This window comes from Dendropsophus ebraccatus, chromosome 9 (assembly GCF_027789765.1).
Source record: "Dendropsophus ebraccatus isolate aDenEbr1 chromosome 9, aDenEbr1.pat, whole genome shotgun sequence".
Classification (NCBI taxonomy): Eukaryota; Metazoa; Chordata; class Amphibia; order Anura; family Hylidae; genus Dendropsophus; species Dendropsophus ebraccatus.
The window spans coordinates 42,662,163-42,684,460 of record NC_091462.1 but is presented as its reverse complement, the minus strand read 5'-3'; the positions used below and the strand labels follow the sequence as shown (position 1 = coordinate 42,684,460).

Below are 22,298 nucleotides of genomic sequence, written 5' to 3'. Positions count from 1 at the left end.
CATGCTGCTGAGATGAGTCCGACACCCATAGAGAATGACGGCTCCATTCATTCTCTATGGGCGTTGGACTCATCTCAGCGACGCGGGCACACGGCTTCGGACACTGATATCTTCGTCCCAGGACCAGCTCCAGAAACGGGACTCGTCGGAAAGGGTAAGTATCCAGGAGCTGCACTGGGGGGGGGGGGGGTTCTCTGTGCCCGAGTCCCCGGTCACAGGTTTCCTTTAAATCAAATCTTCGTTAAAATACAATTTTTTTGGATAATTATTAGTTACTAATTTTCCATTTTAGGGTGCATGCACACTAAGGAACCCGCACGGATATGCTCACGATGGTATCCGCGGCAAGTTATGCATTCCCTAGTGTGCACACACCCTTACTCTCTATATTATAAAATACTGAGATCTTGCAGTTTTCATTCTCACCACTGGGTCTAAAACTAAGCTGAGACTTCCTGTTCTGTGTTCTTTCTTGCAATATTGGCTGCTACTTAAAGGGTCTGTCCCACAAAATCAGTGCATTTCCTATCCTGAGGATAAGGTATAAGTAACTTATCATAGGGGTCCAACCACTGATCACTACACTACAACCAATATTCCCCAACTTATGGCTCCCTAGCTGTTGCAAAACTACAATTCCCAGGATGTCTGGAGATGTTGGTAGCAAACACCAAAGAGGTTCATGATGGGAATGACAGATTTAAACAGTTATAGATACTCCAGAGAAGATTCATTGCTTAAGAGAACCCTGCAAAACTATTACAGAGCAAGTAGACAAAATGAGAGTAAATTGGATTGTTTTCCAGAGATCCGGTGGAACAGGGAGATGAAATGAAGGCTAATTACATGCTGCTCATTTTCACAGCTTGTGTATTGGTAATCTTCACACTTCCGGCTCACTGATGCCCACGTAGATTCGGAGACTGTGCAGCTTGGCAAGGCCTAGAGAGAGCTACATAGTGGTAAACATTTATGCCACTTCACATAGGACTTTAACCCCTTTTAAGGGTTTTCCTAGAAAAAGAAATAAAACTAAAATTTGAAAGAAAAGAAAATGTGATAGAAAAAAAAAAGAACCATACTCTGTCACTCCTGTGATCGCCACCGCCCTTGTTTGCTTGGTTGCCACAATGACATGCCCATATACAAACATGGCCGCAGCGGTCAGTCCATACACTGCTAAGGACAGTTATGTGGGTATAGGGTCATGACTGTCAGGGATTACTGATGGGACATTTAAAATATATTGATTCTTTCGTTATTTTATCACATTCCCTTGACCTCTATATGATCTCAGAAAAAAAACCTTGAAAAACCTTTTTTAGCGTTGGGACTACATTCCCATTTCTGCTGCATTAATATACTTGTCTGTCATTGGAGAGGTTTTTTAACATGGTCAATTGAATTTTTTTTAAAGACAGCATCTTCCTGCAGAAGGTGATCCACGCTGTTCACGAAAGGTAAATCCAAGCTTCCATCTCATCTCCCACTACCCACAAAGTTCTGTCCCTTAAAGTGTCACTGTCGTGAAATTGTTTTTTGCAGAAATCAATAGTCCAGGCGATTTTAAGAAACTTTGTAATTGGGTTTATTATCCGAAAAATGCATTTTTATCATGAAAAAGCAGTTTGAAGCTCTCCCCCCTGTCTTCATTGTTCTCCTATGGAGAGAGCTAAAGAAAAGACCAAAACAGGACAACAAAGAGTTAATCTACAAATCCCTCACGGGATATCTCCTGTGACAGTCACCAGTGACCTGTCTGAGCTCAGATTACAGCTGTCACCCAGCTCCGTGCCTGTAATCCTCTGTTATCTGCTTTCTGCTGCCGGCTAACTCCCTCCTCCCCCCTCCCCTCTCCCCTCTCCCTAGAGCAGACTGGGTACGTCTCCTGCAACAAGTCACAATTTTCAGATTTTTCAGAGTGGATGAAAAAGAGGAAGGAGGGGGGGACCTGGGAAAAGGCTTTTTACATGCAGATAATGGCAGATTTGGCTAATAAACCCAATTACAAAGTTTCTTAAAATCACCTGGACTATTGATTTCTGCAAAAAAAAAAAAAAAAAAAAAAATATGACAGTGACTCTTTAAGTAACCACAAGTGTATCTATTGCTGTTCATCTGTAGAACTACAGTGTAATCTCCCTTTTTTTCTTTTGCTTCCCCACAGCATCCATTCATTGCCTATAGTAACCCCTACTTTGCCATGCTGCAGCAGTTTCTTTTTCATTTCTCCTCATAGCATCATGCAAAGCCAGAGTGTCAGTAACCCCTTCTCCCTTCCACAAGCTATTTATAGTGCTGTAAATCAAGTGCAGTGTCACCCTGTCTAGGCCAGAGCACGTTAACCAGCATTGTGTCATGGCACTGCAAAGAGGATTATGTGCTGTGCTATGATTGACCAGAGAAGTAAGGAAAACAAAGTTGTGTGTGTGTACTACTGGCACAGGTCTGGTCTCACCCTGAATGGAGATATAAAAAAAAAATTGTTCTCCATCTAGGGTGCAACAACAACAGCTGAAGCTCTAAAATCAGCCTGTAACCACTGTGAATGGATAATCTAACAAAACCATGTTGGTTTATTATAAAAAAAAAATTGAGAGGACAGGTATGTGAGTTTTGTCTCCCTCTGTTATTCTTCCTGGAACTTAAGTGAAAAATTGGAGTTACCACTCCCCTGTCTATAGGCATGACCCTACACAGTTGGACACTGTCAGCAGTGATTGGACAATGTGAAAGTATGCAGGAATACACCCCATTGTATAGCACACATGTCTAACACATGGGACAAATATGATATAAACCAAATATCCCTTCTTTGTTCAGACTGGTGGTGTTGTGAGTCCATGACGCATTTGTTATGCCTCATAATGAACAGGTATGATGCATTTGATAGATCTATTATGATGAATTATAATTTACGACAGGTCTATAACACATGGACAGTGTAATGCTGTATACACAAGGACTATAGAAAGTTTGCAAGAATTCCTACTAAAGGATTACACTAAAAAAGTCGCTGTTTACATGAGTTTCCCTGACTTGAGTATAGATAAAATGCTGTTCTAAAAACAGATTTGAAGGGTAACTCTGGAGAAAATGTTTTTCTTTCAAATCAACTGGTGTCATAAAGTTATATAGATTCGTTACATACTTTTATTTAAAAAGCTCAAGTCTTCCAGTACATATCAGCTGCTGTATGTCCTGACAGAAGAGGTGTATTCTTTTCATTGAGACGGCGCTCTCTGCTGCCACCTCTGTCCTTTACTTTCCAGAGCAGGAAAGGTTTTCTATGGGGATTTGTTACTGCTCTGGACAGTTCCTGTCACGGACAGATGTTGCAGCAGAGAGCACTGTGTCAGACTGGAAAGAATACACCACTTCCTGCAGGACCTACAGCAGCTGATAAGTAAGGGAAGGCTTGAGATTTTTTAATAGAAGTAATATCACTAATCGCTATGAGTGAAAAGGTGCAGACTAGGTTTTGCTGTATATATGTTGGATGCAAAAGATGTTCTAAGTATTGATAACTTTTTCCCCAAAGTGATGAAATTTGTTGATCACTGAATAATTGATAACCCATTCATCCTCTGGACCTCTATTCGCGAGAATGATCCAGGAAGATAACAAAGACCTCAAACTACTCCGCTTTATGTATTCTGCACAAACCCTAAACGCTGTGTCCACATATTTCACGGTTCTAGCCACCCCTGAGAGCGGAGGACTTTTCATTATGGTTTCTTTCCTGGAAAGCCTGCCTCAGAAGTCTGGGTGATTACTAACTCTCTTCAATGTATCCACAGTAAAAAAGAAAAAAATCTGGGGAGTGTTAACAGCGAGATTCCTGCAGATATAAAAATCCAAAGCTCGCATAGGGAAAAACTAAAACAAGCAATACAAGAGGAATCTGTTCAAAGCACCCCTCCAAGCACACCCACTGGGCGGCCTCCGAACTCCTAATAAACACTGCCACACTCCAAGAACTTTCTGGGCCCGATCCAAAAAGGATCCAGGGACACATCTGGTGATAGGACAAAAACAAAAACCTGAACGATAAATTCCAAATGGAGTTAAATACGCAATTACCGTCTACTGTAAACTGGTTACTGACTCAAGTTATCGAGCAGATTTCCTCTGCTCATTTCCTGCAAGCTGCAATTTCCAGTGTGAGCGGTTACCACGGGAGACCATCAAACACAAGGGCTGATCCGGCCGCCCGCCGAAATAGCGCTGGAAGCCGGCTGAGCTAGGTGACAAAGTGCATCGGCCGACCCATGCCAAACCTGTTATTACTGAGGGCCCTAATCCAAGGCCTTGGTTTTATATATGAACAAGACACACCGGCACATTCACAGGAATAATATAAGGTGGTGGAATAGTCTCCAGAGCCAGGCCAAGGAGGCCGCCAGCTAAAGGGCCACTCTTCCTGTAGAGCATCCTGTCAACCAAGGACACATAGGATGCCGGGAATAAATGACCCAGTCGTTACAGTAAGAAAGTAATTCTGAGGCTCCATAAAATAAACTGGCAGATTAACGTAAGGGACTTCAGTAGAGACTGGTCACCAACAGTAGGGGAAAATAAGTAGATGGGTAGACCTTATAAAACCTATCAGGCTGGTGACCATGGGGTCCCTTGTAGGAGATACATTCTCATGGTTTTATGCAAGTGAACTACAAAAGTTCAGCTATTCTTTCAAACAGTGTTCCTCAACCTGCGGCTTTCCAGCTGTTCTAGCACGGGCATGCCGGGAGTTGTAGTCTGGCAACAGCTGGAAAGCCACAAGTTGGGGAACCCTGCTTTAAAGTGTCCTGATTGAAATTGGCTATTGAATTGGTTATTAATTGAAACCTCTGAACTTTCATGCTTAGGAGTCCAGTGGGTGGTCCTATCGAGTGGCACTGTTCACTGGACTCAAGGGGCACGTTCAATGTGCTAGCAACCAGATTTCAGGACTCCTGGCATCATGATTTATTATGATGCCAGGAGCTCCAAAACTTCAGGAGTTTAAATCTTTTCGCTACTGTACTGATACGCTAATTAATCAATATAGGAAAGTTATACTAATTCTTCTCCCACAAAGTTATATATCAATCTGCTTAGCTCCTCCTGGCCTATAACATGATGCTAATAGATTAAATAGAATTGTAATTTTGACAGGTTCCCTTTAAATGATGCAAGGACCAAGGAAGCGACACTGCTTCACAGTAAGAAGGGCCAGATCTAGGAGATGAGGTTAAACCTGTTGTGCCGGCTGATCCCACTACAATCACGAAGGCCAGAAATGCGCTATTCTTCATTGGAAAACATCCAGACTGTTCAGACAGTACAAAGAAAAAAACAAACAAAATTTTAAAATATTATTAAAACTGTATTTTAAAGTTATTACGTGTTTATCTTAACTGTCAAAGGGAATTTAAAGTGATAGTGTCACTCGCTTCTATGCACAGTTCTCCGCACCATCCACAAGCTTACATGCTGCACAATCCATATATACCTTCATAAACCAAATCTTTGTCTTCTTTATGCTCTAAGATCACTTTAGTTAACTGGTGGACAGCTTCAGCTAGGCAGGGCTTGCGTCTCTGTTGACCCCCCCTCCCTCTGCGTCTTTCTAATGCTGTTAGCCTTGCCTCCCATGGGATGAGGCAGGGAGAGACGGTTCAAGTGACGCTAAGCCCCGCCTCAGTGACACTGTACAACAATGATAAAAGCACACAGGACAGTACCAGAAAAAGTAGCATTATCACTTTAAGAACGTTTCAGAATCTGAATCATTTGAATATTTATGATTCATCAAGTTGCCTAAACTTTAACCATCCTAAAATTCACCAGCTTTATTAGTTTAATAGCCCCCATGAACATAGGTGAAAAGTTATCCTACCCTGTAAATTTCAGTGGTATTGGCTGGTTCTCTAACGTGTGTGTCAAGCAGGAGAAGAGTAGTCAGGTATGTCTGGTATGTACTCTTTTGTTTGAAGTCAGTGCATGCAGGGCCTGCTTAGCCAATAGGAGGCTACTGCAGTTTCCCACCACAGCTGTTGATTGGCTAGGAGGGTAATACACACACTGAGCACAGACAGAATAAGCATCTTTTAACAGGACAGGCTTCGGGGGAAGAGCACAGGGAGTGATTAAGGCAAGTGTAGTTTTTAGAGTTGCTTCACACACAGGTTGTTTTTTTTTGTTTTTGTTTTTTTTAAAGGGCATACACATGAGCAAGCAATTGATGTCTATGGGAGAGATATAGCACAGTTTGCCGGGGAAAAGGGAAAAAAAAAAAAAAACACATGTAAGGAGTTGAGGAATAAGGAAAACTCCATGGGTAGGAACATACCCAAAGTATGATCGAATAAATACACTTGCATGGAATGTGTTTATTGCTCAAGGAGACAATTCTGACAACCTATTCACGAGTTGCTATGTAAGCAATTCCCATACATGTGTGTAAGCATGGACGTGCATATAAGGGACGTCGTCATAGCCCTCAAATGAGAGACAGCAGTGGAAACGCTGAATATATCTGGAGGGAAGAGGGAAAAAATAACCATAATTATCTCCTGATCTTGCAGCTTTAAAACTCCTAACAACCTCTGGCCTACATTCAGCTGGGCTGAAGTCTGGCTCTGTGTTTATGTTTCATCCAGACAGCCAGCGGTTGATGACGATCCATTGACGCAAGAGCGACTCCACACTGCATGCCTGAAATTAATCAGGAGGGGGGAATTCTTTTCAAGCAGCTACTGGAGGCCTGAGAAGCAAGCGGTGGTTTTATCGGCAAAGCCCAGCGTCAATAGGAGGCAAAGCTCTGGCTCATCCTCACCAAGGTGCTGGCCATGGCTCCTTCCTCCTCAAGAGGTAGCACAGAGTTTACACAAGGTTAATCCAGAACACAGAAATATATTCATTGACAAACAAGCTGAAACTGTTCATAGAGGTGATAGGGAGCCTCCTACCATCAGATATCTGAGGAAGTGCAGCAAGAACCTCATGTATGTGCAGCTTAACCTTTTATACAATGGAATGTTAGAGGAGGGAAAGAAATACAATATACTATGTACTGTGGCTGACAACGTTAACAGGGCTCCATCAGAATGGCTTTCGTTCTCCTGCCAAGTACTGTACGTTTTTTTCTTCCTTCTTTTTACCACCTGCATGTGACATAAACATAACTCCCTGGAATACTGCTTAAGGCTGCGTTCACACTACGTATATTTCAGTCAGTATATGTATATTTCAGTCAGTATATTTCAGTCAGTATTGCAACCAAAACCAGGAGTGGATTAAAAACACAGAAAGGATCTGTTCACACAATGTTGAAATTGAGTGGATGGCCGCCATATAATGGCAAATATTTGCTGTTATTTTAGAACAACGGCTGTTATATTGAAATAATGGCCGTTATTTACTGTTATATGGCCGCCATCCACTCAATTTCACCATTGTGTGAACAGATCCTTTCTGTGTTTTTAATCCACTCCTGGTTTTGGTTGCAATACTGACTGAAATATACGTAGTGTGAACGCAGCCTTAAGAAGAGGGATCCCCTATACACAACATACTATGAGTATCTGATCACAGGGGGAACCACTGCTGAAGTAACCCATGCATGTTGTCACTCCATTCTAATGATTAGGGACCTATTATGATCAAAGGGAGTCTCAGCAGTCAGACCCCTCTCACTGTCACATTATTACCTCCTATCCTGTTGCATACTAGTGATGGAATTGCCAGATATAGTGCTGCCCCTCATATACATACACAGGACAGCGCATCCTGATGTGACAAGTACACTTTAGGAGTTGGTTCACACATAACGGATCCGCAGTGGATTTTGCGTTGGAGGTTCGCAGCAAAATCTGCTGCGGATTGGTTCACTGATCCCTTCAGTACACAGATTGGCCGAGTGGGACATCCAGAAACCCGGAGCCCCCGAAGGAAGCTGGAGCATGGACCCGGTAATGTATGCATGTATGGGGGTTAAGGGGGCTGCCTTTAACATACTTACTGCGGGATGACAATTATGCTATGATTATGCAATTATGGATTTCGCTGTGAACTCACATCGTAAAATCTGCTGCGGATCCATTATGTGTGAAGCTACCGTAAGACTGTCTAGTCTAAGTTTAGAGCAAAACTGTACGCCAAAATTTCGGGGCAGGAAAAAGTTTAAAATTCAGAATATTTAAGTCATGAAAACGTTTTGGCACATTTGCCATAGTATATTCGGAACAGTGCAACAGATCACGGACATGATCTCAGACAAAACTTAAAACCCATGAGAACTTTTTCTAGCTCCCAAAGAGGTTTTCAGATTTCCGTACCCCCTGGCGATTTTCAGATCACCCTCCGTCTGCTTTGTTTTGTATGGAGCTGCGGGTATGGTATGTGACCCGCTATATTCATTCTCAGTTCTTTCCATTGGCTCCATAGGAATGACTAGAGCCGCAGGTCACATGCTGTACTGGAGATCGGTGGGGGGTACAGAGGTCAGACCCCCCACGATCTCTTACTTAACCGCTATCCTGTCAATAGGGGGCACATTAGTTTAAGGTGGAAAACCTCTTTAAATTACATAAAACCAAAAATTGAAAAATATATTTTAAGGAATATTCACATTTCTATTTTACCTTTACAAACGGTTGGAGTCATTATAAAAAGTGCCTTGAGAGCGGTGACGTGGTTGTGATTAGCTAATCTGCCTAGCGGGTAGAAAATATTCATAAAAGGCTGCGCCTTTTAGCGGCACTCAAATGGGAACGGAGATGGGGGCTGCTCAGTGGGCAAATTTACAAAGTGCATTTCAAGCAATATTATAAACCAAATTTATAACAAATCAAATGTGAAAACAAACCGCTCGGCTGCAAATAGTTATATGCCGAGTCTTCTGCAACTCCACCCTGCAGTGGGAGCCGCCATCTTGGACACAAGTTCTGGCACAACAGGGTAGTGGTCTTGAGACTCCAGCTTTCATTATTCTGGGTAGATTGTGGTTGTCTGCAATAGTTATCATCCCCCCCCCCCCCCCCCCCAAGGAACAGCCATTGGCCCCTGGGGCTTGTAGACCTTTAAATAGAAATGACTAACAGCAATGACTTCATATACCTCCTTACTCCCTAACTCTCCGTAGGGATCTAGGAAAGGGATTTTAGGAGGATTTATCAATGAATTATGGGAGGTTCTTAGAGCAGGATTTACTGGCAAGAGTTTATGAGAACCTGTTCATGTTTAAAGGGAGCAACTCTAATAATACTGACGATATATCAAGAGACTGTCCATTATAGAAGAATTGTTATATAATTGTATATTATATACACACACACCACTCATCATAAGGATCATAAATTAAACCTTAAACTATATACAATGTACTGACACCCTAATAACCTGACCGCTGGATACAACATCAATGAGCACCATCTGCCTGTATATATGTCACCACACCTCCTCCTACTAGAATTTTTTTTGTCTAGCCAAATACTAGAAGACTGGAATGGATAGGATTTAAATTAATAGGCTATGTCTTATAACAGATCTGCATCTAACAGGTTTATTTTTTAAAGGGGATGTCTGGATAATTATTTTATTGTTAAAGGAGTTATCCAAGATTACATAAATCTAGACTTCCACAAATCTTCCACAAACAGTGCCAGTCTTGTCCTCAGTTTGTGTGTGCTGCTGCAGCTCAGTTCCATTGAAGTGAATAGAGAGGAGTTGTAATACCACACACTACCTGCATGATGCTGTTTCTTTTGGAAGAAAGCAGCTATATTTTCTTAAAGGAGTTATCCAGCGCTACAAAAATATGGGCACTTTCTTTCAGGGACAGCACCACTCTTGTCTCCACTTTAGGTGGGGTTTTGCTGCTCAGTTTCATTGAAATGAAAGGAGCTTAACTGCAAACCACACCTGAATTCTAGACCAGAGTGGTGCTGTCTCTGGAAGAAAGTGGCCATGTTTTTGTAGCGGTGGATGACCCCTGGATAACCAATTTAAAAGTACTAAGGCCGTGAGGAGATTTCCCAAAGGTGCCAACACTGCTGCTCGATACTGTTCACCACCACACATAGGAAAAGCCAGCTTAGCCAACCACTGGGGTCACCCATACTAGCTGTTCTTGGCTGTGAGTGGGGACTTATGTCCATTACAATGCCGAAACTTCATCAACAAATTTGTTATTTTATGCAGGAATTTTGATGGAATCTACAACTGACCCCCTGACAGACATGAACCAGGTCTAAACTGTACAGAATACAGCACACCACACTATTAGCCGCAATAGTGCCAAATAGATGGCCTCTAGTATCTTTCTAGACCTCTGCCATATTTGTCCATAGACCTGGTCTGCTACTGCGGCACAGGCCTGCCACTTGAGCTGCAATACCAGACACGACCTATAGGCAAGCGTGGCACTGTTTTCTTCTAATCCTGGTGGACAACTCCTTTAAGAAACTGTAGTGCTATAACATGGAGAACTGCTGGGACAAGACCACTTGTCATTTATAAAGCTATACAAGCAGCTCCCATCTGAAGTGTTCAACGTCACATAATACGTTCTAATGAACTGCTTGGTATACACATCTTCAATGTAGCCTGACATCCTCGTTGCTCTGTATTTTCTAGAATTTAGACTTCACAAAAGGCCACCTGGTGCGATTTCTGAAACATTAAGCTGTTTTTCTAAGGTATTGTGCGGCTGAGGAGTAAAATACCTGCTGACACTCGAGAGGGAAGAGGAAGGAGGGGTCTGACGCAAGCAAGTGCGATGGGAGCGAGGTGGAGGAGGGAAAACTATTAATATAAATGCTGTGAATTAGCTCATCCCACGCCGCTCGTGAGGCTGTGACATCATAATGACATCTTATCATGCTTCGCACCTACAGTATGTGCAGAACAACAAGGATTAGAAAGTGGAGGAGGGTCCTACTATTAAACATGAATAGATACAAGAGAGAATGAAAAGCCGCTTCTCGGGATGCAATTCCGGTGCCAGCAAGCAGCTACAGTTACAACAGACCACAATGGAAAGGGAAAATACAACGCCATTTGCTTGTTTGACACAAAGGAGATAGGGAAAAGGAAAAAAAAAAAAAAAAAATCAACCTTTCCAGTGAACAATTGTAAGTGTTCATTCACAAAGCTTTATCCGTGCTCCAGTCTTCGTTCTCAAGCACTAGGGCTTTATTATATTGTCTGACGCCTTAACACAGGCATATGGAAGGGAGTCGCAAAGTGGAGTTTATCAAACTTACGTACACGGGGCTGCGGAAAACAAGCATTTGTTCTGTTAGCAGCCATTTCAGGTGACATAGAAACAGAAGATTGTCGGCAGAAGACCACCACTGGGTCCATCTAGTCTGCCCTTCTAGTATTTCCTTTCTTATTATCTTAGGATAGATATATGTTTATCCCAGGCAGGTTTAAATTCAGTTATTGTAGATTTACCAACCACATCTGCTGGAAGTTTGTTCCAAGTATCTACCACGCTTTCAGTAAAATAATATTTTCTCACGTTGCTTCTGATCTTTCCCCCAGATAACCTCTCACTGTGTCCTCTTGTTCTTGAGCTCAGGTGTTTTTTTTTTTTTTTTTTACTAAAAAACACTTCCCTCATGAACTAGGGACTAGGAGGGCTGACACTTGCCTCTAGGAAAAGGCCTCCATGACTGCTTCTTTATCATATATCCAGCATTTTCTCAAACAGGGTGGAAGGGCCATAAGAGGGAACGTTGTTTCTATCATACTATGTTTTAGGCTAATAAGTGCTGCAGCATTTGTGAAGAGGTGGCTTCATCACTAACTCACCTGGGCTGAGCCACCACTGTCTGCAGCTCCCATACGCCCAGTTTAATATGATTGACAGTTCTCACCCTATACAGATTCGGGATAAGACATAAGTTAGCCAAATACATCAGTGCTTCCATACTGTACAAAAACCCTTTAATTCTCTGGAGGCTTTTTCCAAACGCCTTAAGTGCTGAGGGCTCGAACATCTCCTCTGTCCCTCTTTCATCCCTATACCTGTTTAGCTGACATTCAGCAGGATATGGTATGGAAGGGGGAGTGAGGAGGTGTTACAGCCTTCATTGGTTCAGGGGCTCAGGAAAGTCTTTGACTTTTTGCATTAGAGAATAAAAGCATTTTTGTACGCTCTTTAAGCACAGACAGGTATATGAAAGGTACCATGTGCCTATTTGCACAGCCATCTAAGGCCGCATTCACACACTCTGTATGGAACACGGACATAGAATGCCTGTAACTGACTCCCCCTCCGCCCGCGCAGCATCTGTAATTAGATGCTGGGAGCGGGAGAACCGTGTGCCTATGCGCCGTGCTGTAATGACAGCGCCACATGGCCGGTTCATTACAGCACGGCACATATCTGTACAGTTCCCCCGCTCCCAATCTAATTACAGGTGCTGCCCGAGCGGAGGGGGAGTCCGTTACATGCATTCCCCCTCCATGTTCTGTGCAGAACACGGAACGTGTGAATGCGGCCTAACAGTGTCAGCATTTTAAAACATGAACTACAGCTGACAGATTCCTAATAATAAAGCAGGGCAGGGGGGAGGCCAGAGAGCCCATTCTCAGACAAGATATAAAAGCTTAGTTTTATATTAACGTTTTCTTGAAAATGCAGCCGTATGCAAGTAACAATGGAGCCTTGAGGGATTTCATGCTGCCAGTAGGTCAGGCAGCTCAATCTTCTGACATATTCCCACTAAAAGGTGCTTCATACTAGTGAACATTATGCTTAGTCAAGCTTCTGAAATGCCATCATGGAGCTAGAAAGTAACGTGCCCAATATGCCCTTCCCTGCGATTCACCTTTGCAGCTTCACACATCCCCTGATCTGTATACAGTACAGACAGCCTGCCGGTGCAGCGAGATGTTCAATTTAAGAGAAGTATATGCAGAATAAAAGCCTGGGCACGGTTACTGCTGGCGAAGTTGGTAAAACAGGAGTTAATAAGACGACTACCGCTGGCATAGAAAGAAGCTTGTATTTACAGTACAGGAAATCTTGGAACGTTCTGCATTTCACCACGGAGACAAATCTAGGTGTGTCCTGGTGACAACATTACCTCATGTGCTAATTGTCATCCAAAAATCACACTTACACATTCCTCAGTCTACACAGCAGACGGCTCCCGGGACGTCATATTGGGATTATGGAGACGCAGGATTTTGTTCTGCAGCGACTTATACAACGCACAATAAAATAAAAAAAACTTACCAGAAGTTGTAGAATATAGGATGGAGGGAAAAAAAAACAAAAACGTAAACACACCTGCAGTGGTGTATAAACCACTGCGTGCGTGTTACATAATAACCACCAGAGACCTCGCAGAGGGGAGAACATAGAAGGTGGTTGTTTTGATGTGAATAACAAACCCTCATACAACTTGTGGGAAAAACCCCAGCTGTAACTTTAACCATGAAACTTCCCACAGAGTCTGGAACGCAAACAGAGACTCCAAAAATACCCAGAAGGAGCCAGTGTCTGCGTATCTCATCCACGTGGAGAATCCCGTATCAGGCCGAGGCGCAGCAGCAGAGAGAGACGCCTGCACCTGCTGACACTTCCAGGTCAGCTCCGATGTCTGGTGACCACAATCTGCGACTAGACTGAACAACAACAGATGTAGTAAACTAATATTATAAGTTAGAGAACAAAAATAAAAACTAAGTCCTTACACTGAACTTCCAGGAAATCTGTTAAGTTTGGCAGCACAAACAAGTGATGCAGCCTATTCGGCAGACAGCAGGTTGTAGAACAGGAGGAGCAGATTGATAGATAGTTATGTGGAAAAAATTCAGCCTAACTTGTCATTTATTGATCTAAATCCCTGCTCATCCTGGGCTTAAAAGCCAACTGGGCGGACCCAATAAGTGACTGACCACTATATCTGTATGTTAACTCATACAGGAATAGATGTCAGTCATGGAGTGGGACCACTTACCAGACTCCTGAACGAAAAATGAGCAGAGTGGAGTCCAATAGGGGGGGAGGGGGGTCTCATTCAGGAAAGGCTACCCCCACAGTACTCCTAATGATTGTAACATGTGCACCAATATAGGACAGGCTCTCTGCCAATTATTGAGTGAAACCACCCACAGGACTCATTACACTCTGCTTATTCTGAGCTTTGGAGTCATGTGGGTGGTCTCACTCAATTATTATGTAAATTTCATACAGAAAAGGCTGCCAATCATTGAGTGAGACCATCCATATGACTCCTAAGCTCAGAACAAGCAAAGTATTAGGAGTCCTGAGGGTGGTCTCACTCAATGATTGGCGGCCTTCCCTGTATGAAATTTACATATATAGATATATAAAACGCCTAAACTCAAAAGAAGCAGGGATTTAGGAGTCCAGTGAGTGGCCTTACCAATAATAAATCACTTATACAACCATAAAACTGGATTATATCAATAATTTACACAATGGGGGAGATTTATCAAACATGGTGTAAAGTGAAAGTGTCTCACCACAGGTGAAATGAAGTATTACACTATTCCAACTGAAATCATTGGGCTGTCCATAAAAGATGCTCCTTATAGTTCCTTTCAATCCTAGATGAGGATTAACGTTCTATTAAATCAACCCCTTAAATGGCTGAATAGGTGTCAAGCATCACTGACCCCCTCCACCCATAGACATTACACGGGCTATAACAGAACAGTTAAAAGGAGAAGCCTGTCGAAATTTTTTATTAAAGTATTGTATTGCCCCTCAAAAGTTATACAAATCCCCAATATACACTTATTACTGGAAATGCACATAAAGTGCTTTTTTTCCCTGCACTTACTTCTGCATCAAGGCTTCACTTGCTGGATAACATGGTGATGTCACGACCCGACTCCCAGAGCTGTGCGGGCTGTGGCTGCTGGAGAGGATGATGGCAGGGGGACACTGAGGGACACAGGGCACTGGAGGGACACTGAGCATCCCCCTGCCATCATCCTCTCCAGCAGCCACAGCCCGCACAGCTCTGGGAGTCTGGTCGTGACATCACCATGTTATCCAGAAAGCCTTGATGCAGTGGTAAGTGTAGGGAAAAAAAGCACTTTATAAGCATTTCCCGTAATAAGTGTATATTGGTGATTTGTATAACACTTGGTGGGCAATAAAATACTTTAATAAAAATATTTGCCGGACTTCTCCTTTAATGGGAAGTGTCAGCCTAAGGAGGGTGCCTGTCTGATTTCTACCCTCTCAGACCGATTCAAACTCCCTCAGCATCCCATTTACAACCTGAGCCTGGCTTTACCACCCCCTTCTGAAATGACTCCCACTTGTCCCACCTCCAGGTGCAGATTGTCAACCAAGGGGGTTTTGACATTGGAATAGCCTACTTTTTTTTATTATGACATAATCAGCGCTAAAATTCCCAGGGACAAATCCACAAGATTTGATATGTGTATTAACATATTGTACTGCAATTGCAATCATAAAAAATAAAATGCATTAATAAGAATACAGTTACTTATTATAAAGCCCAGTCCCAGTAAAGCAATTATATAATAGTAATAATGTGAAAAATCCCAGGGTTTTTCAAGAACACTAAACTCTACATCAGCCACACCTAGGTGAAAGCATCTTGTCACTACACATCCAAAGGAAATATTCATTCACACAAGTCTCTCTCTCCCAAGTGCTTTCCTCCAGCATAGGAAGAGGAGAGCACTGCCTGGGGCAGACAACGTCACGGGAGTCCTCCTGGAAGATGATGAGAAGGGTGACGTTACCGCCAGGGATAGAAGTGCGAAAAAAGGAGGGAAATAGAGGAGCTGCTCTTCCCAGATGTCAGATCAACGCAGGAAACTACACGAACACATGCAGTTATCTATACGAGTCAAATGTCACTTATACAACCACCTTATTATATTATATTATATATATATATATATATATATATATATATATATATATATATATATATATATATATATATATATATATATCAGCTATTGCCCTACACAATGACTAGTATGGCAGTGTCTTGCTCTTTAGCTGCAGTCTATGGCAGTAAGCACTAGACAATACAGCCAGCAGCTTAGAGGAGCTAACAAGATATTCTCCAACAATTTTATTATTTGAAACCAAATCCCTTCCTAAGTTACCAAAAAATGCCAGACTCTCCCATGTTCTCCTCAATCACATGACAAACGTAGTTGTGTAATTTTTTCCTATGCTGTCTCGACACCACATGACTTCCTCCCCCTCCGGTCTGTGTTGGAGTGTCAATCAATCACGGTAACATAGGGGGCTTGAACAAAGATAAGAAATCCAGCCCCTGTAGTAGTATGATGCTTTGACATGAATGGGAGTGGGCTGATCCTGATTGAATCATTGCCTATCATCCTATATAGTTGGGGGCCTCCTGACCCTCCACCAACTGCATATGAAAAGGAAGAGAGCGGTTGACAGATAGCTTTCGGCTGATATGCAACTATTTTTTTAATACTAATTTATATTCAGGGGCCGCTTAAAAAGGGTCACCTGGTGAATTAAATTTTGTGCTTAAAGGGGTTATCCAGCGCTACAAAAACATGGCCACTTTCCCCCTACTGTTGTCTCCAGTTTGGGTGGGGTTTTGAAACTCTGTTCCATTGAAGTAAATGGAGCTTAATTGCAAACTAAACCTGAACTGGAGACAACAGTAGGGGGAAAAGTGGCCATGTTATTGTAGCGCTAGATAACCCCTTTAAAAGGTGTTACGTAGGCTTAGAAAAACATGGGTGCTATGTTCCAGAAACCTCTCTTGTCCTTGTTTGGGTGTGGTTTTGCAGCTCTGTTCTATCAAAGGATGGGAGTTGAATTGCAACAACTTAAAGACAGGGGTGATGCTTTTTTTGCAAGAAAGTATCTGTGCTAATTCTAATCTTGGATAACCCCTTCAAAGAGCTTGCAGTGGAATGAAAAAGAGGACCAAACATGTACTCACCTGCCCCTAATTTCGTGCTGGTGCTGTTCCCCTCTGCCAAGTACTTCCTTATTTACTCAAGAAATATCAAAAATGCCTGTTTAACCAATCATCGGCCATAGCAGTGACCCGCCATTGGTTGAGTGGGCATTTCCTGTTTTAATTGGAGAGCAGGAAGCGCTTGGCAGAGGGGAGCAGCACCAGCAGGAAATCAGGGGCAGGTGAGTACATGTTTCTTTATCATCCCATTCTGAACTTACCACTACTTAAAAAAAACTTTTGACACGTCCTAGAGACATGCACATCCTAAAGAAAGCAACAAACAAAACTGACAAAGTTTATGCAACTGTTTGCTGTGGTGCAATGCCCTCATTATAACAATCTAACTTATAAATAAATCATCATAATGTACCATAACAATAGGACGTCAGAGCATCTTTATTGCTAGATCAGAACATAAAAATAAAATTGTGTTTTTATACACGGATATACCAATAAATATATTTTCCATGATGATTCATTTACAGATTAGGGTGTTAGAGACACATCAAAAGTTTTGATTGGTCAGGGTCTGGGTGTGGAGACCCCCATCAAGCACGAGAACAAGTAAAGAGAAACGGTGAGCTAAGCACTTCTCTCCTAGTCTCTTTCATGTTTTGTACCAGCTCCTTTAAAATAAAGTCATGGATGCTGGAAAATGCCACTGATCTGTTAGCAAAAAAAAAAGTGAACAATCTGGCTTTAAACCTCTGCTTGTTGTCAGTGAATAGAAATGTTCTTGTTTGTGTCCAGAGCAAACAGAAGGAAGTGTAAAACTGTATTTACAAAGCCTATAGGAAAGCTGCATAATATTTCCTAACATGAGACCGGACAGTCCATTTCCTACACAGAACATAAAAGCCATCAAACGTCTGACCGCAGTGAATTTTCTAGAAATAAATGCGGCAGAGCAGACGGCCAGGCTTACCGCCTGTTAACAAGAGGGACGGGCAAAACAAATCTTTATAAAAACAGGCCCGATACAACGCGGTACAGCCAGTTCACAGCCGGCTATAAATAGATCTTGTTTCATCGCTCGCAGGATCAAAAGGCACCGAGCAAGCAGTGAACAGAAGCTAGGAGAGGCATTATTACAAGTCAGCCATGAAATAAAGCCTGGGATTCTCGCTTGCCGGCCTGAAAGCACTGGCTGAGGCTTCAAAAACTGCTGACGTCCTCCTAAATGACCCCCAACCCCCCAGCCCTCTCTAAACCCTTTCAACGCCAGTGGGATTTATCCTATACAATGTAAGCCTGGGGCGGGAAAGTTAGCAGGGCATTCCTGCGCTCCATGGCGGCACGGTTTATTAGTCATCATTTTACAATGCAGGGTATAAATTTTACAAGCAGAGAAGAGGGTCCGGAGCGAACAGGACTCCTAGAGACCGACAAACACAGATCAGAACAACCCTCTATATACATAACACACTCAGCATGCTCCGGCCATCTGTTCCCTGGCTGTAGGTGGGACGGCACCTCAGGCGCACAGTTTATTATTCCACCAAATGCCATGCTACTACAATGGTGTTTAATTCATGTACCCTCCGCATCGGGTGTGCACAGAGCTGAAGGCACAGATGTTGGATGCTGCATTGATAGAAAATCTATCAGTTCACTCACTACGGCCCAATCCACTGTGTAAGCAAAAAGTTACAATTAAAAAAAAAAAAAAAAACCCCACTCTTACCTGGATGAGTCTGGGAGCTCATGTCAGGCCACAAGGATTCTTCAAGGAATTAAAACCAGATCCAATGGGCGGAAAAAGGGCTAAGCAAAACGACATGAAAGAACCACCGCAGGGTGAAGGAAATCCAGGATCGCCAACATGAAGCCACTAAGACGGGTTTCCAAATGTGGTGACCTGTAGAAGAGGAGCAGAAGTTACTTATACAAGTAACATACTGAGCTGTACGATCTATGGCACCCATTACAGGACCCTCATAGTGACTAAGTATAGTATACCCTGATCAGTACCAGATCTTCCTGCTGAGCTACAACATTCACAAAGCACCACTATAACACTTCCCAGGGGAGTAGTAGGTAATTTAAGACCAATGGCTATCTACTGCGAGCTATCTCAAGGCCTTAGACATGTGGTCAGTGAATTTACAGTGTTTGGCAACCTAATGTTCTGTTCTCATTCCACCCTTCTACAGGCCTATCAATCCCTTCCTGATAAGATTCTGCAGTGTGGCCATTGCCGTTAGGCAATAAAGTTGCTAAGAAGGGGTGTACATTGTCTGCAATGATGTTTAGGAAGAAGGTAGGTGTCACAGTAACACCCACATAAAAGCCTGGGTCCTGGGCACTTGAAGCAGATTGTGGCTACACAGCAAAATGTGATGCAGAAGAGCTAGCATTCACTGTCCATGGGCATCAATGAGCCCTGGACACCCAACATGTCACTGATTCACCAGCTGTCCTTCCTTGGACCAATTTTAATGTAATTTTGAAGATGCTCTGATCCAGTTGTCTAACCATCCCAACGTGGCACTGCAACAGACCTAACATGCTACAGATCTTAAAGGGGTTATTTTTCCTAGCTGCAAGGCAGCTAACTTTTAGCTCTGTCCCGCCTCATCGCCACTAGGTGTCTCACTTCTCTGCAATCTGCTGCCCACTCCCTGTTGTCAGGGAAATCTGTCTCTAGCAACAGCTATATCTGGACAAAACACATAAGTGGGTCTGGGCCACTTATGGCCCAGGCCAAGCTGATTACAGACCAGGTGCGTTGCTAGAAACGCTTCTGCTGGCGATAATCGTCCCATTTAAAAGTGACAGCAATCAGCTGAGGAGCGAGAAAACGCCTGATCCTCGGCTGATTGCATCTTTCGGATTGTGGACGAAATTTATTGCTATCAGCTTGCACGGCTTCTTCTGTGAACAGGAGATGTGTGGCCAATAACTAAAGGAAACTGACAGCGAGGATATGCTAATATCCATGCTGTCAGTTTCCAGATCACCAGCATTGCATACTTACCTAGTGCACTGCTGTTATGATCCGGCATCCTGTTCTCCAGCTCTCCAGCTGCTGTGTCCTAAAACCCCACCTCTTCTAGCTGCAAATCATTCTGGAGGAGGCAGCGGCCTGAAGATACAATGGCTTGACCGGAGAACAGGATGCCGAATCACAGCAGCAGCGCACCAGGTGAGTATGCACTGCTGTGTAATCAGGAAACTAACAACCTCACATTCCATTTACACAGGCAGATGTGTGGCAGATAACTATAAATTCTCAATTCTCAAACTATGAGGCAGGCCTCACCAGTGAGGCGCCCCATAGTTGTTGGTGAGGCCAAGCTGGGGAGCCAGTTTTTAAAAAAGTAACTATGATCTGCACAGTCCTTTTGCTTGGTCAGTCTGGTGAGGCCCAGGTACCTTCTTGGTCAGTCTGGTGAGGCCCAGGCATTGTCTTGGTCTGTTGGGTGAGGCTCCAGTAGAAAAAGTTTGAGAAGCACTGCTCTAAACACACGTTCAGGTGAGGACAGGGTGTTTTCTCCATTCTCAGCTTATCACTGCCATTTTTACACGGGCCAATTGTTGGCCGCAGGAGTGTTTCTTGCAATGTTTGTGGCCGATAATCAGCCCATGTAAAGGGTCATCGTTCTGCCAACTGCACTTCTTCAGCAATATGTCATAGCCTAACAGCATAAAGCACTAAAATCCACTGGTCATCACTCAGGAGAGTTGATGTAATAGAACCATGCAAGTTTTTAAAAACTCCTATCTATTATGAAATCACCCTTATCCAGCACACATGTTTAGAATCACAACAGAGACATAAAGGGGTGTGGGGGGGGGGAGCAACATGTATAAAAGAAAGAGAAAAAAAATACATTCTATTCAAAGATCTAGCATGCAAAACAGCACAAAGCATCAACACTAAACAAACAATTATGTACTGGCTGTTTGCTAGTAGAAATTATATAGCTGCAGCACAAAATGTATCAGGTTTATAATTACAGGTTACAAATAATTAATGCAGCATTCCTGACAAGGCGCCATTTCTGTTGAATGGGAAAAAAAGCATTTTACAGTGTATACCTCTACCCGCCCGCATCCGTACAGTGCTCCTGCCCCACTGGGCCAGCAAATACACAAAGCACTCACACTGGGACAGATACTCAAGACCAAATTACCAGCGACCTACACTGCAGTCAGAATTAGAGATATTATTCACGAGCTTCGCAAATCTTTTACAAAATGGTGATTTTTTTTTTTTAGAATTAAGAGGGAAGCTTGCTGATCGGCGTATAAAAGGGTTACTGCGACCTTAAATCAATGATGTAAAAGAGGCGCTTCTACTTAAGATGCACAAACTAATGGACCTGGATGGTCACAGGGAGCCATGTTTTAGTGGACTGAATTCTAATTTTACCCTTTGCATCATTTTATAGTCAGAATCTAGATAGGACATTCACACTGTTCAAAAGAGGTAATAAATGGGATGGGTGATGTTAGATCAGCAAGGATCTGACTGCAGGGGACCGCCAATGAACACTATGACAGAAGGCTCCTCTGGTGGAGGTTTATATTCCTGACAAAATATTTGTCATGTTGTAATCCAAGTCATTAGGTCCCCATACACATTAGCTTTTCTGACCAAAATTATTGCAATGGTCTGTGGATGGGCATGCAGTCGCAGCCAGTGCCGGGCAGTTGGGAAGCCGTGGATATGTTCCACGCTGGGTAATTTTTATGCACGAGCCCTATAAAACATGATATGTGCTCAGGCTGGGGTTATAGCAGGATAAAACTGGTACTCTCTGTCCCCGATCCCCTGCTGTCCTGAAGGAGCCTGCATAGCTGCATCTTCATGTGATCTTAATGAAGAGAGGAGGAGTAAGCCACTGCCAGGCTCCTCTGGTGGCAGCTTAGTTGTTCAAGAACAAAAGGGCAGTGTAGGACAGTTGAACTCAAACATAAAACCCAGAAGATGTCAAGGGGCGCCACACACATTATACGGTTGGGAAGTCCCATCGAAGTCAGCATCTTTGGCTAACTTTTGTTCAAAGAGTATTGGGTATTCCCATCTCAGAATCTATGGATAGGGCATAAGAAGCAGTTTGGAAGGTGCCTAACCACTGGGACCCCAATCAAACCTGAGAAAAGGGACCAGTCTCCTATTAGAATGGAGCAGCAAACCTCAAACATTTGTCCGTGTATAGTTACACAGTAGAATACATCAGCAGTTGGCCACAATGTTATATTTATACTGTGTTGTTTCCTGTACACAATAGAAAAATATGACATTTTAGTCTTAGTCGCATGAATGGGGGCCCACTATATAATGCATGTGTGTCAGGAGGTTTAAAGGGGTTGTCCAGTGAA

General features: G+C 43.0%; 1 protein-coding gene across 4 annotated transcripts in view; it reads right to left on the bottom strand.

Annotated features, from left to right (window-relative positions):
• HDAC4 (histone deacetylase 4) overlaps window positions 1–22,298 on the bottom strand; it is a 136,421-nt gene that overhangs the window by 88,545 nt on the left and 25,578 nt on the right. For all 4 annotated transcript variants that reach the window (XM_069983101.1, XM_069983102.1, XM_069983103.1 and 1 more), the window contains one exon: window positions 18,655–18,828. In XM_069983101.1, the coding sequence (XP_069839202.1) occupies window positions 18,655–18,676 (22 nt within the window). In that variant the 5' untranslated portion in view covers window positions 18,677–18,828. The remainder of the gene's footprint in view (window positions 1–18,654; window positions 18,829–22,298) is intronic.